The sequence below is a fragment of the Dermochelys coriacea genome, chromosome 7 (genome assembly GCF_009764565.3).
Source record: "Dermochelys coriacea isolate rDerCor1 chromosome 7, rDerCor1.pri.v4, whole genome shotgun sequence".
Lineage (NCBI taxonomy): Eukaryota > Metazoa > Chordata > Testudines > Dermochelyidae > Dermochelys > Dermochelys coriacea.
The window spans coordinates 63,221,300-63,238,160 of record NC_050074.1 but is presented as its reverse complement, the minus strand read 5'-3'; the positions used below and the strand labels follow the sequence as shown (position 1 = coordinate 63,238,160).

General features: G+C 41.1%; 1 protein-coding gene across 4 annotated transcripts in view; it reads right to left on the bottom strand.

The window, feature by feature from the left end:
- The window catches only part of LRMDA (leucine rich melanocyte differentiation associated), a 959,691-nt gene extending 946,342 nt beyond the window's left edge, over positions 1 to 13,349 (bottom strand). The window contains exons 1-2 of one of the 4 annotated variants that reach the window (XM_038411757.2): positions 13,063 to 13,349; positions 5,186 to 5,286 (exon numbers count right to left, since the gene is read on the bottom strand). In XM_038411757.2, coding sequence (XP_038267685.1) covers positions 5,186 to 5,286; positions 13,063 to 13,092 — 131 coding nt within the window. In that variant the 5' untranslated portion in view covers positions 13,093 to 13,349. The remainder of the gene's footprint in view (positions 1 to 5,185; positions 5,287 to 13,062) is intronic. The other 3 variants (XM_038411761.2, XM_043518074.1, XM_043518073.1) reach the window with 3 other exon arrangements.
- Positions 13,350 to 16,861: the final 3,512 nt, after the last annotated feature.

The window sequence follows — 16,861 nt, the reverse complement described above, 5'->3', positions numbered from 1 at the left end:
AGTCTAGCGGTGTCATCCCCAACTCTAAGTGTATGAATTTCAAGTCCAGATGAACATATAGGAAATTTAAAAACCCAATGCCAGAACAACAAAGAACCACCACCTAGAGTTAAAAGCTTATTTCCAGCCAAGCATCTGAAGGATCTTTAATAATGTGTTATATCTCATTCTTAAAAACATTCTAGAGTCAGCTGAACTGATCTGAAATAATTTTTTCATTATGACCTAAACGGGTCTGTCATCCCAACTAGAACTGAGAAGAACCAAAGGAAAGAATGGAAAGTAACTGCATTTTGTGCATCTCATTAATTATTTCCAAGTGATGTGCACAACAGATGTCATGATAGTGGCAAGTAAAGTTCTGTGCACAGCTACTTTCCGAGTTACCATTCTTTATTACAAACCAGCATGCATGGCTGATCCTTCCCTACTTCTTTGCATGTATCATCTTTGTCAATCATCAACACCAGTTGGTTTTCAGCTACTTTTCCCTGACATCATAGATTCTGTAGTTACTTCAAAGGCCTCAAGAACAATTAATTGAGGCACTCACCTACCTGCTGTCTTCATGTCTGCTATGAAGTTATTTATATTGCCAGTCGGTACCTACACAATTCACTGATAATAGAGAATATTGTGGCTTCTTGAACAGTTTTAAGAAACAAGTCATCTAATGTATTCCATTCACCATATTAAAAGCCATTTTGCAATATTAGGCAGTATATTAGAAACCTAGCCTCCTACAAAGTTAGCAATATTTCCTGGATGAATGTAAGAGGCTAGAGGAGAATCCAATGCCAGAAATCACAAGTCTGCAACCTGTACCATTGCTTCTGGCAATCTAATGTCACCTGGTCAAACAGCAGTGCATAATCCTCTCAGAGGATAAAGCAGAAAATTGCTGCAAGCATCATTATCTTTAACAGATACTTTTCTCTTAATGCTATTTTTCACTGACTAGATTTATCATAGTGATGTTAAATAAGATGTGATTGCAAGTAATTTAGTTTTTAAAAACAAAGCTTCCTATTGTAATGCGTCAATGAAGTTGTCTTACTTTTATTGCTAGATTGAGAGACATCTTTTATCACCCTTTCTGGCCACATAATACTTAAGGCATTTTGTCTACTGTGTGAGGATGATCCCTTAGCAAGCTATGCCTTGCCTTGCTTCCATTGACATCAGTAAAAATAGGACTGGGCCCTAAAAGAACACATACTACCATTTGTTTCATTCGCAATATAAACTGAATTAACAGTTTTCTCCTATCAGGTCTCTTTCTTCTTTTCTCCCCATCCTATAATTTTTAATGCCCACCAAATGCTTTATAAAAAAAAAATCCTATAGATTTGCAAGCATTCATGTAGTTAACTGTCTAGCAGTTGGTAACCACCATTCCAGTTATATCAACCATTTCTATAAGAGATATGGGATGTTTCCTTTTCTGATGCAATAACCTCTCAATGGTCAAAATGAGAAGTTCAAGAACGGTTATTTAGATTTGTATACAAAAGAAATAAAAGAAGACTATCCCAAGTGAAAGTACCCAGCCATAAATTACAAGACAGAAATAAAATTAAACTGCCAGCAGAACACAAATCTCCCCTAATCTTTATTATGACCCCTTGACTGGATGCAATACCATTCCAGTCTTCCGTGGGACTGACTGACTGTTTCCCACCCACCCCCATCAAGCTAAATCCCTCTATATCAATAAAGAAACTTTCTGTATATTATCATTCCTTCCCCATTTTCCAAAAAATGGCTTTTAAGGAGACCAAATCAGGCTTTTTACATTTTTTAATAAGATAATTATTATTAAATCAGAAAATACCTCCCTATACTACAGCACTGTCATTTCTTCAAGCAAATGAAGTAGGATGAAAAGATTTCACTGTTTAAAACTACTTCAGCCAAAGCCCATGACATCCCCACCAAATGCACATCACTTAAGGCTATGAACTTCCACAAATACATTTTCTGTCTTATGTGTGACAAAGTTCCTCCTCTACCTTGGGGGCTCTTGCACTTATTGGCGGATTTGCTCACCTCAGAGATTCATAGCAGGATGCTCAATTTGGCCATTTTCGTGAACCCACAGTCCAGATCAACTTCTCCTGTGTCTGACCAGGAGTTGCGAGGTTTGGGGGAAACCTGGGCCCGCTCTCTACTCTGGGATCCAGCCCAGGGCCCTGTGGAATGCAGCTGTCTAGAGTGCCTCCTGAAACAGCTGTGCGACAGCTACAACTTCTTGGGCTATTTCCCCAAGGCCTCCTCCCAACACCTTCTTTATCCTCACCATAGGACCTTCCTCCTGGTGTCTGATAATGCTTGTACTCCTCAGTCCTCCAACAGTAAGCGTTCTCACTCTCAGCTCCTAGTGCCTCTTGCTCCTAGCTCCTCACTCACTCACACACCCACCCCCCACAACCTGGAATGAGCTCCTTTTTAATCCCAGGTGCCCTGATTAGCCTGCCTTCATTGACTGTAGCAGCTTCTTGATTGGCTGCAGGTGTACTATTCAGCCTGTCTGTCTTAATTGTTTCCAGAAGGTTCCTGAGTGTTCTGAAACCTTCCCTGTTGCCTTACCCAGGGAAAAGGGACCTACTCAACCTGGGGCTAATACATCTGCCTTATAATCACTCTCCTATAGCCATCTGGCCTGACCCTGTCAAATATGCTATAATGATACACTGGTTTTCAGAGTACAGTAATACAAATCAACACTTGAGATATGATGTGTCAAGTATGTGAATTTGCATTTCTATCCTGGCTCAAATAGTAACAAACAAGGGAACCTTAGTCTCTCTCTTCTCTTGTAAAAATTCGGCACTGGTGAGGCCACACCTGGAGTATTGCGTCCAGTTTTGGTCCCCCCCCCAACAGAAGGAATGTGGACAAATTGGAGAGAGTCCAGGGGAGGCCAATGAAAATGATTAGGGGGCTGGGACACATGATTTACAAGGAGAAGCTGAGGGAACTGGGCTTATTTAGTCTGCATGAAAGAAGAGCGAGGGGGGATTTGATAACAGCCTTCAACTACCTGAAGAGGGGTTCCAAAGAGGATGGAGCTAGGCTGTTCTCAGAGGTGGCAGATGACAGAACAAGCAGCAATCGTCTCAAGTTTCTGTGGGGGAGGTCTAGGTTGGATATTAGGAAACACTATTTCACTAGGAGGGTAGTGAAGCACTGGAATGGGTTACCTAGGGAATCTCCATCCTTAAAGGTTTTTAAGGCCTAGCTTCACAAAGCCTTGGCTGGGATGATTTAGTTGGTGTTGGTCCTTCTTTGAGCAGGGGATTGGACTAGATGACCTCCTGAGGTCTCTTCCAACCCTAATATATTCTACAATTCTAAAATAAAATTAATGCCAGAAGTGACTAGGAGAAACCATTTTCCTTTTCAACGTAAGCCATAATTTCCAACATTGCAAGCAGCCAACTGTCCTCACAGTTTTAGCCATTACTGTTTCATTCCATCCACTGCAGGATTAAGCCTTTTGAATGGTATCACAAAATGTCACTATCCTAGATCAAAGGTGAGCAAGGAGATAAATGGGTAGATTTTAGTGTAACATACTTACCTCATAGTCCATTTGAGGTCTACCATCTATTTTCTCCCTCTTCCCTAAAAGGGATTTCCCTCCTAGTGAGGATACTATTCAAGAGTATCGTGAGGGGTTTTTCCCCCCTCAAATGCTTTGCCAACTTCAGTGCATTTTGTTCATGTTAAAATCTTCTTTAAGATTACATTACAAATGAGTGCTGTTTAAATGTTTCAGGCATAAACTAAATGTTTGAAAAGGAATTATTCTTCAAAATCTTGTACAACACACAAACAAATTCTTTGTCCAGATCCATTACTTTGGCAAATCTAACAGAAGAGTAATCATGTTGTTTAAGCATTAAACACACGTCCGTGAGGAACACTAGAAGTGTTTTGAGAAGCAGAAGTTTCTGTACAATCCTATTAGCAAATTTGTGTTTTATGTTCAAAGTTTGTTTTGGTTTAGAGGACATCCTTCTCAGTGACAGGAAGTAGCATGTTAGATTATAAGAGTCATTAGTATTTACAATGCACAGACTGTTCTTCAATGCCTATTTAGCTCCACTATCTCTTGCGTATCCGAAATCATTATCAGTCTTTCAGAGTTTACAGTGGAACAGGGTATCTATAATAAGTGTTATCTACTGTTTTTAATTTATCTATTAGAAAAACAAGATACTACAGTGTTGCTTTCAACTGACAATTTTTAAAAAGTAGGCTTAGGGTCTGCTCCAATTGAAGCCCATGGAAATAACACCATTACCACACTTGGAGAAAAAAGCCTGCTTATGCCAAAGTAAACTGTGGAATTCCAGATTTGGAAAGTGTAACCTTTACACAACAGTCAGTAAAACTTAAGGATGGAGTAGGGTTTTATTCAAAACTGCTGTAAAATTCAATGCAGGTTAAAGAAAAATGTCTCGTCTCCTTTCAATAGGTTTTTTGCACAATCCTATGGAATTCTCTATGTTGAATTAAATTTTAGAGGCCTTCTCCATGAGGAGAGTTTTATATATATATACACACACATACATATACATATACATATACATATACATATACACACACATACATATACATATACATATACACACACACACACAGAGAGGCCTAAATTGTATGAATTCATTTTAACATACTATCTGGGAAAACAATATCCCAGAACTTTGAAGGTCACAACTGTAAATATGCAAGGAAGATGGGGTAAAGGAGAGCACACTGACTTGCAACTTGGCTACTGATGAAGCACTGTTGGACTCATTCTCCATTTTTTCCACAGAAAAAATGTTTTGCTTGTTCTCCAGAAAAGAGCAAATAAAAACAATGCACGCTTTGCATTATGTATTATTTGGATTGATGCTAAAAGCTTTTGATAGACTTAACAGTTCATTATTCCTCCACATGCATTAAACATGCTAAATAGAAGATAAAGGTCTATAAAAACAGTACCACTATTTTAAAATAGCAATATGTATTTTGATAACAATTAAGACAATTTGATGTATTTTTATCCTTATGCAAATAGAAAGAACATACACATAGCAACTAAAAATATGAAAAAGTAGAAAATATTTCACTTTTGGAGGCACAGTCTGATTCTGCTCATACTGCACTTGAGAAACCAAACATTGTCACATACCTTAACAAGTTGAAACTGAGGTCTAGCCTTTTTGCAATACCTCCATATTTTCTTCCTATAAATTCCGGAATTTCTTTGCAATCTTGACTAATGTAGGACACCTACAAATTAAAAAAAAAAAGAGGAAATATTTAATAAATGAACAATTTATAGTTTCTCATACTGCTTCTTCTCATTGATCTAATGACATGGCAAATAAAATAACGGTCACTACCACCTTACAAGCTATGTCAGTTTCAGTGCTACGGATTCCAGGCAGAGTCTCACTTTTCTCCTGCTATGATCAGCTTAACAGTTATTAATTCATAGCCAAATGTAAATTGGGTTGGAATTTCCTACCTTGGCATGTTAGTAATTTATCATATTTTGCACTCCAATTAATTATTTGGCCTAACTGGTCACAAGTGAATAAGGATTTTTGGGTGCCCAATTTGAGACACCCAAGATAGAGCTGATTTTCAGAAGGTTCAACGCTTTCTAAGCCCTTTGATACATCTTGGTTCATCACCTTTTGGGTGCCTGACCTAAAATCATTAGTTACTTCTGAGAATTTAGGCCAGAATCTCCAAAGCACTGTACAGTCAGTCAGTTTTCACATCTCCTCTGTGAGGCAGATATTATCCCTATCTGTATAACCTGGAAACATCAGAAAGGCCAAGTAAGTTGCCAATGACCAGTAAGGAAGCTAACATCATAGCAAATCAGCTCCAAAACGAAGCTAAACTCTCACAAGTTCCTGGTTTACAGTCCTGTGCTCAGACAACACCGCACCCTTGTTTATCATATATATTTTTTTAGGGAAACTGTTGGTAGCAAAGCGTGTAGGCTACTAGGATTTGTCTCTGAGCCAGGATGAACTGGCTGATGATACTCCCACAATACCCCCACACAGTCGGATGGCAATGTTTATATATCCTGCTACACTCCAAAAAATTGTGGTTGAAGTCTTAGGTCTTATTTCTTCCAAGAATCCCCACTAAAATAAAACAGGAATGCCAGACATTAGCTGTAATGAATTCTAGATCTATGCCGGATCATCTCTCCAGTAAACCACTTACACCAAGGAAATGGCAACCTTGACTAGCTACTAAAAATCAATAGAATTATGAAAAAAAATAAAAGCTGACATTTGTAAGATTTGCACTGCTGGAATCCTACCTTTTATGACAACTTGCTGCTTAGTTGGGCATCACAATATTTAATTGTAAGTGATATAAATGCTAAGTTAGAGTCCCTTTTACAGTTGGTCTACAAAATGCCAAACCATTCAAATTCCAGATAAGGAACAAATTAATAACAAAAGTAATTCATGTTCTGTTTTGATAATATTTCATGTTCTCCGAAATATAATCAACAACTTGCCAATGTATTCTTCACCTTTACAAATCATCCCTTAAAACAACTTCAATCTGATAATACAATATTGCATCTCCTTTAATTCATTCTTATTCAGTAACTGCAACTGAGAAAGATAGCTGACTACAGTGAAGTAATTTTTACTTTGAATACATGGAGCTGAAAAATAGAGACCTCAAAGTTCAGCCTAGCAATTTCTTCCCTCTTCTTCATATGACATCTTTCATCATGGCTCTTGCAATAAATTCTAGTACCAAGACAAAGACTTGCCTTTCACAACTACAAGGAGGAGGAAGAAAAGGGATTTCTTTGGACAGCTAACATCCTAATGACTTGGAAATATTCGAAGCCCTCGTCAAAATAAAATATCATCTTACATGCATGTGTCTTACTTGTATAATGCCTTTCATCCCAAAGGACCATAAAGCACTTTACAAGATACATGCATATGCACAGACATCTATTTTAATAATTAGATGATGCAGTCAATCCACCACTGAAACGCAGCCACCTCTGAGGTGAAATGTACACTACAATTTTGCCACCAAGATCACAGAAGAGATCAGGACAGCAAGTGAAGGATAATTTCAGTAGTAGAAATAAGAGAGGAATTTGGTGGCGTCAAGCCTAGTGGACACGGTAAAAGACCAGGAGTCAGAAGATATCTATTTTAATTCCAGCTCTGGCATCAATTCACTGTGTGGCCTCAGGCAAATCACTAAAGTCTAATTTGCTCAACCCATCTGAAGATTTAACTCTTGACCTCTCTCTGACGAGGCCGAGTGCATGCTCCTAAAGTGTGGTGACATTTCCATATTCTTTAGCCTCTGTATTGGTGGAGCCTACGTATTGGTAACCAGATGGGTTCCTAAAATTAATGGGAATGCATGTCATTTAGACTCTGCCCTTCCTCTCCCAGTCATTTTTTGCAGGGCGGGAGCAAGATACCTCAAGAATGGTGAACTCCCGAGTATTCGTACTACCTTCAGGATCATCCGGCTTTCTTTCTAAAACAGAAGGGATCTTAAACTTTAGTATCCTAGTCAAATCTATCTTGGGTAAATACAACGCATTCTGCTCAAATTATGCTAGTGCAAAGTATTATATTATTAACATAGTGTCTTACCAAGGATTTAAGAACATTAATTAAAGCCTCCAAGCACCTTTATAAAAGTATTATCCCCAAGAAACTTTGGTTCACAGACCTGTACGAAACTTTCAATTTTTGCTTTCTAAAAAGTTATTCACAAATCTGATTGCAGGTGAAATTTCTTACATTTCCACTAGCTTCTCATGGCAAGGATGAAATTCCATATCCAAGACATAAAAGTGAATTCTGGACCATTCACCATATTCACAGTGGAAGCAGCTTCTTGCATTAAAAATTTGTTTTTTTAAATTAAAACTCACTTTTGCAGTGAGGAATTTCCCTTCCCCTCCCTCAGCTTAATTTTAGTTGCCTATCAAAGTCTGCCCAACCTGAGTGCCACACATTGTAGCAGGACTCAACATCAGGGGAAGAAAGCTTCCCGAAAAGACTTTAAACCACTCAAAAGGCGGTATTGACATTCACTATAAGAATCCAGATTAACATAGTACTACTATAGATTAAACTGCTTATGGAGAAGGGCAACACCTAGTCAATAGGATCCTCATCCATCACTAGAATTCCCAGGTGCTAAGGTAATGCCAGTAATGTATTAATAAGATTTCTCCAAAATTGTTTTTACTTCCAGCTCAAAGCAATTTACCAGGAAGCAATACAAGCTATTGTCCCTGCCAAATCCCCTGTCCCCTACCCCACTTCCTTCACAGCAAGGATCAGCCTTCAAGTACTGGTCCCTCAACATTCCCATTGCTCATAGATACTGAAATATATGGTGGCTGTCCAGCCCACTGCAATACCTAGGTAGAGTGGAGCACCATACTGACCAAGTCTCATTCCTTTGCTTTTTTTGGATACAAGACTGCTTTTTATGATCGATAAAACTGCTCCCCAGATATCCTATAGACCAACAAGGTTGAGGGGACTGGAAGATGCCGAGGATCAGTAATTGGGCCCAGAGCCTTCCATATCTAGTTTTCTAGTTCAAATCCAAACCAGGGTTGGTTATAACCAAAAGTTGTTACTATCTGACAGCTGTTTAGTGCCCTATATGGGGTAACCAACCTGGACCAAATTTAGAAAGTTTATAACAAAACCCCAAATAAGGTGGGTTGTGTGTGAGTTCAGGTTTTATTGTGAATGTTTGTTTCACACCATTATAGTTATTGATAAGTTATGGAAGAATTTGGGGTATTTTTAAACGCACATTTTAAATTGATATTGTCACCGTCACTAGCTTCACTTGTCCCTCTTTCCTCACATAGTTTCTATACTGAAGAGTATGACGCAAGTCACCTTTAATGTGACCATTTTACAATGACTTTGCATTGTGAGCAGTGTGGTTACAGTCAATACAATGTCATTAATTCCAGGAAGAATGTTTCCAAATAGGATTTTTCATAAAATTTAAAGATAATACATACTAAGACTGATGCACTCTCACTGCCATAGAAATATACATCTGGAGAGTGTTACTAGTCAGTTAAGCATTATCCTGCATACTGCTAGAAGCCCATATGTTCTCCTGTTAACGGAGTATCCTGAAGAGAGAATCAGATACTAAAAATACATTGTAGTTAATATGCAATGTCTGAAAGAGAATCATGTTTTGAAACAAACTTCATACCACTCGGAACACATTCAAATTAAGAAAATATTTAGTTTAGAAGGGATATTATCAGACTCTAGGGCAGAAAGAATCATCCATTCCATGCCACAGCACACCACAATGACCACAGAAGCCGTTTCTTACAACAGCTGCAAAGTTAACCAATTGCCTGCATAATCACCATTTCTAGAAGCAATACATGGAATTCACTTAACTAAAATATCTGTAAAGGAATGATCCTATTAGAGAAACCTTTAGCCGTGACAGGTTTCAGAGTAGCAGCCGTGTTAGTCTCTAAGGTGCCACAAGTACTCCTTTTCTTTTTGCGAATACAGACTAACAAATTTATTTGAGCATAAGCTTTCGTGAGCTACAGCTCACTTGAGCTGTAGCTCACGAAAGCTTATGCTCAAATAAATTTCTTAGTCTCTAAGGTGCCACAAGTACTCCTTTTCTTTTAGCCGTGAATCACCCTTGGTACAACGTACTTGGTACAACTGTAGTACTTTCATATAAAAAGGTGTTTGGTTTGGTTTTTTAAAAAGTCAGACAAAAAAAAAAAAAAGATACACTAATTCTTAAGTGGGAGATTTAAAGGGGTGAGTTTGGTGCCTGACTCCCACAGAAAAGCAATAGAAGTTGGGTTCCTTACTCCCCTTTGAAAGTCTCCCCATAAGCAAATGACATTATACATAAGAAGAACATGTTTCTCTGCTAAAAGTAAGCATAGTGATCACATTTTAGTCGTCTCCCCCCATATTTTCATTTATTCTTTAAAGAAATTAGTGATTTTGGAACAGGAGAGCCCTCTAATCATCCATAAAAAATTATACAGATCAATAAATAATAATATAAGCTTTCTCTCTCCATGCACACAGCCCCTGTGGTAGGATTTATGTTCTTTGTACACCTCATCCTCGAAAAGGTCAAAGGACTATTCACTCTCCATTCAAACTTGGCTGACGGTCTGGGTCCCACTGAAGACAAGGATGGTAGAGGTTTCTCTCAACAGATGTAAATTGTCACTGAAGCTAATGGAGAAGATGACAATTTACACCAACTGAAGATGTCAAAAGATGCCCTCACAAGCTAACGACATTCAAACACTACCAACCTGGGTGAAACTGAACCCATGACCTATTTATTTATAGGCTTTTCTATTATCTGAAAAACTCCATAAACTCATTCCCAACTCTTAAGCTCTCGGGACAATATACCATTACAAAGCCTGACACAAGCCACAGAAAGGGAAGCTTCCTTTTCAGGTAAAATGACAAGTAACAGTAGTTTTACAGAGACACAAAACACAATAAAAGTTATTTCCCTCGTTGCCTTAGTACCATTTCCTTTTCAAATGTTAGAGACTAACAAATTTATTAGAGCATAAGCTTTCGTGAGCTACAGCTCACTTCATCGGATGCATTCGGTGGAAAAAACAGAGGAGAGATTTATATACACACACACAGAGAACATGAAACAATGGGTTTATCATACACACTGTAAGGAGAGTGATCACTTAAGATAAGCCATCACCAACAGCAGGGGGGGGAAAGGAGGAAAACCTTTCATGGTGACAAGCAGGTAGGCTAATTCCAGCAGTTAACAAGAATATCAGAAAAGTGGGGGGTGGGGTGCCACTCTTAGGTACAGAAGTCACCTACTTAGAAGTCACCTACTACAGGACAGGCCCAACAAAGAAAACAACAGAACGCCACTAGCCATCACCTTCAGCCCCCAACTAAAACCTCTCCAACGCATCATCAAGGATCTACAACCTATCCTGAAGGACGAGCCATCGCTCTCTCAGATCTTGGGAGATAGACCAGTCCTTGCTTACAGACAGCCCCCCAATCTGAAGCAAATACTCACCAGCAACCACACACCACACAACAGAACCACTAACCCAGGAACCTATCCTTGCAACAAAGCCCGTTGCCAACTCTGTCCACATATCTATTCAGGGGATACCATCATAGGGCCTAATCACATCAGCCACACTATCAGAGGCTCGTTCACCTGCGCATCTACCAATGTGATATATGCCATCATGTGCCAGCAATGCCCCTCTGCCATGTACATTGGCCAAACTGGACAGTCTCTACGTAAAAGAATGAATGGACACAAATCAGACGTCAAGAATTATGACGTTCAAAAACCAGTTGGAGAACACTTCAATCTCTCTGGTCACTCGATCACAGACCTAAGAGTGGCTATCCTTCAACAAAAAAGCTTCAAAAACAGACTCCAAGGAGAGACTGCTGAATTGGAATTAATTTGCAAACTGGATACAATTAACTTAGGCTTGAATAGAGACTGGGAATGGATGAGTCATTACACAAAGTAAAACTATTTCCCCATGGTATTTCTCCCTCCCACCTCACCCCCCACTGTTCCTCTGATATTCTTGTTAACTGCTGGAATTAGCCTACCTTGCTTGTCACCATGAAAGGTTTTCCTCCTTCCCCCCCCCCCCCCCCCCGCTGCTGGTGATGGCTTATCTTAAGTGATCACTCTCCTTACAGTGTGTATGATAAACCCATTGTTTCATGTTCTCTGTGTGTGTGTGTATATAAATCTCTCCTCTGTTTTTTCCACCAAATGCATCTGATGAAGTGAGCTGTAGCTCACAAAAGCTTATGCTGTAATAAATTTGTTAGTCTCTGAGGTGCCACAAGTACTCCTTTTCTTTTTGCGAATACAGACTAACACGGCTGCTACTCTGAAACTTTTCAAATGTTGTATGCACTATGTATACATGTTGTATATCTATGTCCTGACAGACTGTAGGAAAGCCTCAGAAAAACATACAGCTGCACTGAAGTGGTTAATAATTATACTTAAGAACTCTATAGGTGTGGCCAGTAAACTATCTTTAGAAACAATAATCCACTGTATTAATTTTATAACAGCTGCATCTGATGTGATTTATTTATTTTAACAAATACAATTTTTACTTGCCATTGCATGAACAACATCCGATCTGAATCACATGCTAAGTGCTCCCCATGGAAACACATCTAAAACCATATCCATTGTAAAGACAACAATTAAAGAAACAATGCACTACCGAATGGAGGGGCAAGGGGAGAATCTGGAGTTTGTACATTTGTAAATTATGGGTCTTTCATGTAAGAGAAACATACTAACAACCCCTCAGGAGTAAAAGCATTTTGTATTTACACCTGGGCAGGCAATTAGGTTCATAAGAGTTTATTTAAAGTAAGTGATAAGTTTTATTAGAGTATAAAGTGAAGGAAAACTTCATGAGTCTAACCCCAGAAAAAGCAAGTGACTAAAGCAATTTTTCAGTGCAATTTTTTCCCCCTCCAGTAACTTAACCTGCCTGGACACTGAACAAATAAAAACTAGACTCTAGAGGTTTGATTCACCTTTCACCTCTCTAGAATAGCTTCTCCCAGCCCCCACATGCCCTTTGCACCATTCATTGCAACTAAGAAGGGATAGGGTGTTTTTTGTTTTGTTTTTTAAAGTTACTGAAAAATAGCCAGGCAGGCCTGGTACCCCCACCAGCCAGCCAGCCAGCCTCTCCACGTTAAAGGAAAGACAAGGTGTGAAAGAGGGGCAATGCTTTGCGCAATAACAGGCAGCAGAAATGAATAAATAAATGGAGCTCTTTGCGGGGCGGGGAGGAAACAAGTGAAGGCATCCCCAGGCACGGGGCTATCTCCAGCTATAAATAAAACATGAAGAGACGGACCCAGACACATGCACGCTGTAGAAGAGAAAGGAAAGACCCGCCAAAAGTGCCACTAGTAGGTTTGCAAACAGCTGGACACAGGCACTTACTTGAGCTCCATTTCCCACGACCCCTGCCATCTCTGCACACTACACGCGGCCTGGGCTATGCCCCCTCAGCTGCAACCCTCTTGGGACAGGGGCAAATGGAGCTAGCTGCAGGGCTTGGGTTCGGTCAGTGGGGCTATGCTTGGGGGGGGGGGTCAATCACTCAGCTCTGTTTACTCTGCCTCTATTAAGGGCTCAGCAAGCGGCAGCTGCTACTTCCTCACTCGTCAGCTGATCCCGAGCGGAAGCATTCGCGAACCGGCGCCGCAATGCAAAGCCCGGCTCTGTTCACCTGCCGGCGGGCTCGCCCCGACAAAACCCCTACGGGCAGGGGGAGCCGGGGGTGGTAGCGCTGCCCCTGCCCCCGAGTTTGGGCTGAGCTGAGGGAGATAGGGGCGCCTCTGCGTGGGGAGCAGGGGGCTTCCCTTTGGGTTGCCACCTTCAAAATGCAGAGCCGCCCAGCCACTCCCCCCCCCCTGCCAAAAATCAGCCGCTAGTCACCCCACCGCCGCCAACAACAGGGGTCCCAGCATCCCCGGGCTAGCTACTTGTTAGCAAAAAATGTTTTAGAGACCCGCTTTACCTCCACAAAAACCATCTCCCGGACTGGTCTGAGAAAGAAGCACTGCAAGTGACTCCTTAAGTCCCCACCGTCCAGGATTGCTTTGTTCTCCCACTGGGGTAGCAGAGACCATGGAAGTTGTCATAGATTCAAATTCCCTCCCCTACCTCCTTCCCCAGCAGAAGTGGGAGCTCCCAGCCAATTCAGTAATTTGGGGCAATTTCGAGATGCTTTTGAAAGTCATAATGAAAAATCCCACTGTATTTTAGAGTAAAAGCCTATGCCACTGTAGTGGGGTTAGTCAGCGAGAGAGTTTGGCGCTAGTTCTTGGAGAACACTGTTGTTAGTTTGCATTTAATAAGATCCTACCAGAAATACATTTGGAATTCTCTCTTGAAGGCATGGCAAATTAGTCCTTACAGAAACCGACCCACGAAAATCTGGGCTACCCCTGTGGGATGGGTGGCATCACTAAAAATGGGTTGGATGGAATAGTGATATTGAAGGCTTCCTGTAAGGATCTAGAACCAGATTTTTCAAGGCAATTAGGTACCTACAAATGCAGACAGGTGCCTATTGGAAATTTTAAAAGTGCCTAGGTAACTAATGCCCATAGGTACATAAGTATTTTTGAAATACCACTCAGCACCCTATCTATATCTTTAGGTGCCTAAATACATTTAAAAACCTGCTCCCTTCTGCCTCTCTATTGATAATCTATAGTTCAGAGTGTGACAGCTATAGCAAGTTCCTGTCATATCCTTTGAAAAACCTTATTGAAATAAGTTTGTTTCTTTGGAGTCAGCTGTGTTAAATTAAAAGTTTATGTATTATTGTAGGCCAGGATTGTATATAACCTCTCTAGGAGGGAGATATGACAGATGTGAGGCCTGGGAGTTAACAGGACTACATTGAAAATGTGCCAGACAAGAATGGACTTTGGGGACAATAACTCTTAAATGAATTTCCTGGGGAATCCCTATCCAGAGGTTAAGTCAAAGTCCCCACCTCTAGTTATGCAAAAACCTAGTCAGTTGAAGCTATGCCCTGAGGAGAAAGTGACTGTCTGCTGGTTACCTGTTCCTGTGTCTGAAGATCAAAAGTCCAAGCTATATGAAGAAACAGCTAAATTGCCCAGACTAGGTCCTGGTATGAACTTCTAACCAGAGGGAAAACCCAGCTGTGGATTTGAAGGACTGTCACCTACCCAAGCCCAAGGATGGAGTTGGGATGGCCTTTAGTAAGTTTGTTAGCATGCATGTAGGTTATTTTATTGTTTGTAATAATCTTACTGTGTAATGCTTTCACCTTAAGAATAAATGAAGTTGCTTAGAAAGAGCAGTGTGGTAATTTGTAACTGCTGGCAATTGCACTGTTCATAGGCTTCAGAGAGAAAGCAAAAAGCAGTCTTGGGCTGTTTAGACAGTCTGGCTTGCTGGAGGTGTAGGCAGAGAACTCTGCAGCCTTAAAGATTCCCCAATCAGGAAGGAGTGAGGCACGGGTCTCTGCTCAAGAGAGGTGATGGCTGGGAGGTAGAAGCCTGAAAATGACCACAGAGGGGAAGCCCAGGTGCAGTTGCCCTGAAATTGTGATACAGAATCACTTCTGCAGAAACCATGGGCAGGTTGAGAGGGGATGTAAGTTTTGTGTGCGCCCCTTTGGGTGGATACACGCCACTCTGCAAAACTGTCTTTGTAGTTCATTCAGTGAAACAGTGGAAACGAATAATTTACTTGCTGCTCTGTCTCTTAACCACATCAGGAAGTATAGTAGATACAGCTGTGGCATTGTTTCTTCACTACAGTCTCATTCTCTCCTTTTCCTCTGGCTATTCTGGAGGGAACTCAAAACAAATAGGTTAAGGACAATTTACAAACTTTTATTTCTCTTTTTTATTTTTCCCAGTGCATTTGTATTTAGCATGTTAAGAGCAAGAATACACACAAAAAATCATACTAATCAACAAATCACTTCTGGCCTGCTTCTCCACTGCCTTGCCCTTTGTGTAATCAATTATAGCTGTGCTAAGTGGCTGCCAAACACTGCCAAATCAGGAGCCACGGACGGAAAGCAGCTCCACAAAGCCAGCATAGGCAGTACTTAAGTGCACGCCTAACCAGTACCAGATTAAAGAATTTAGGGGCCCCACAAAACTATGGCGATTTCTCCCTCCTGCTTCTACACTCCCTGTCCCCAGGGATGGGAAGCCCTGTGGGGGGAGGGAGAACAGGTCCTGTCCTTGGCAAATCTCAGGAGGTGAGGGATAGGGAGCCCACCCCATGGCTCCTGTCCCATGGGGCTGGTTCAGCTCCTCTTTCAGGGCTGTTGACTCTGGCCCACTGTGCAGATGGGGCCCTCTTCTCAAAACATGATGCCCCAGCCCATCCCCACCCTGGCCCCGGCCGGGTATATCTCCCCTCAGTGGCCAGGGCCCCCCTGAGATGGGGTCCCCGGGCAAGCGCAATTTGGTTGATCCAAGCCTATGAGTAACTTTCACTACATCAGTAGTCCTGTTGAAGTCATGCTTAAAATTAGGCACATGCTTAAGTATCTTGCTCATTGGAGTCTTAATTTATTCGCCCAGTGTAGAGAGAATCCCCTGAATGGCATAGGGTAGCTCTATACCACCCACTCTTGCCCCACCATCATAGAGGTCAAATCAAGGATATGCCTGAGGATGAAAGAGAATATCTAGAGCCCAAAAGCTCTCCAGTGAATCCCATCAGCTGGAATAGTGCTTTAGGAGCCAGTGCAACAGGGCAGAAGTTAAAGCAGTCCTGAGACTTCTCTAAATTTCACCAGGGGCCAAACTCACCCCCAAACAGCAATCTGATCAGGTAATTTAAAGTCTCCACCTCAGGTTCTTCACCAGTCAAGTATAATGGAATAATATGATAACATTTAACTACCCTTCTGCAGTCTCTTTCATCACCACCATCATGTTCCTATTACACCTTTGGATTTTAGGGCAGTAACGAAGCTCCTCCACTCCTGTCTGTTTCTGGCAAGCCTTTCAATGGTTCACCAGCTGTACCCTAGGTTTTTCAGCTTGGCTTCCACAGCTCTTTGACATATTGTTTTCCAGCAGCCTCATTTTCGCTTGCTTTCAGGTGTCCATCTTATTGCTACTCTGGTGATGGAATCAGTTTCCATCCAAAGCACATGACCGATCCATCTCTAATGCCTCCTGGCAATGATGGTGCTCAGATCCTCTTGGCTGCACTGTGTCAACAGATCTTG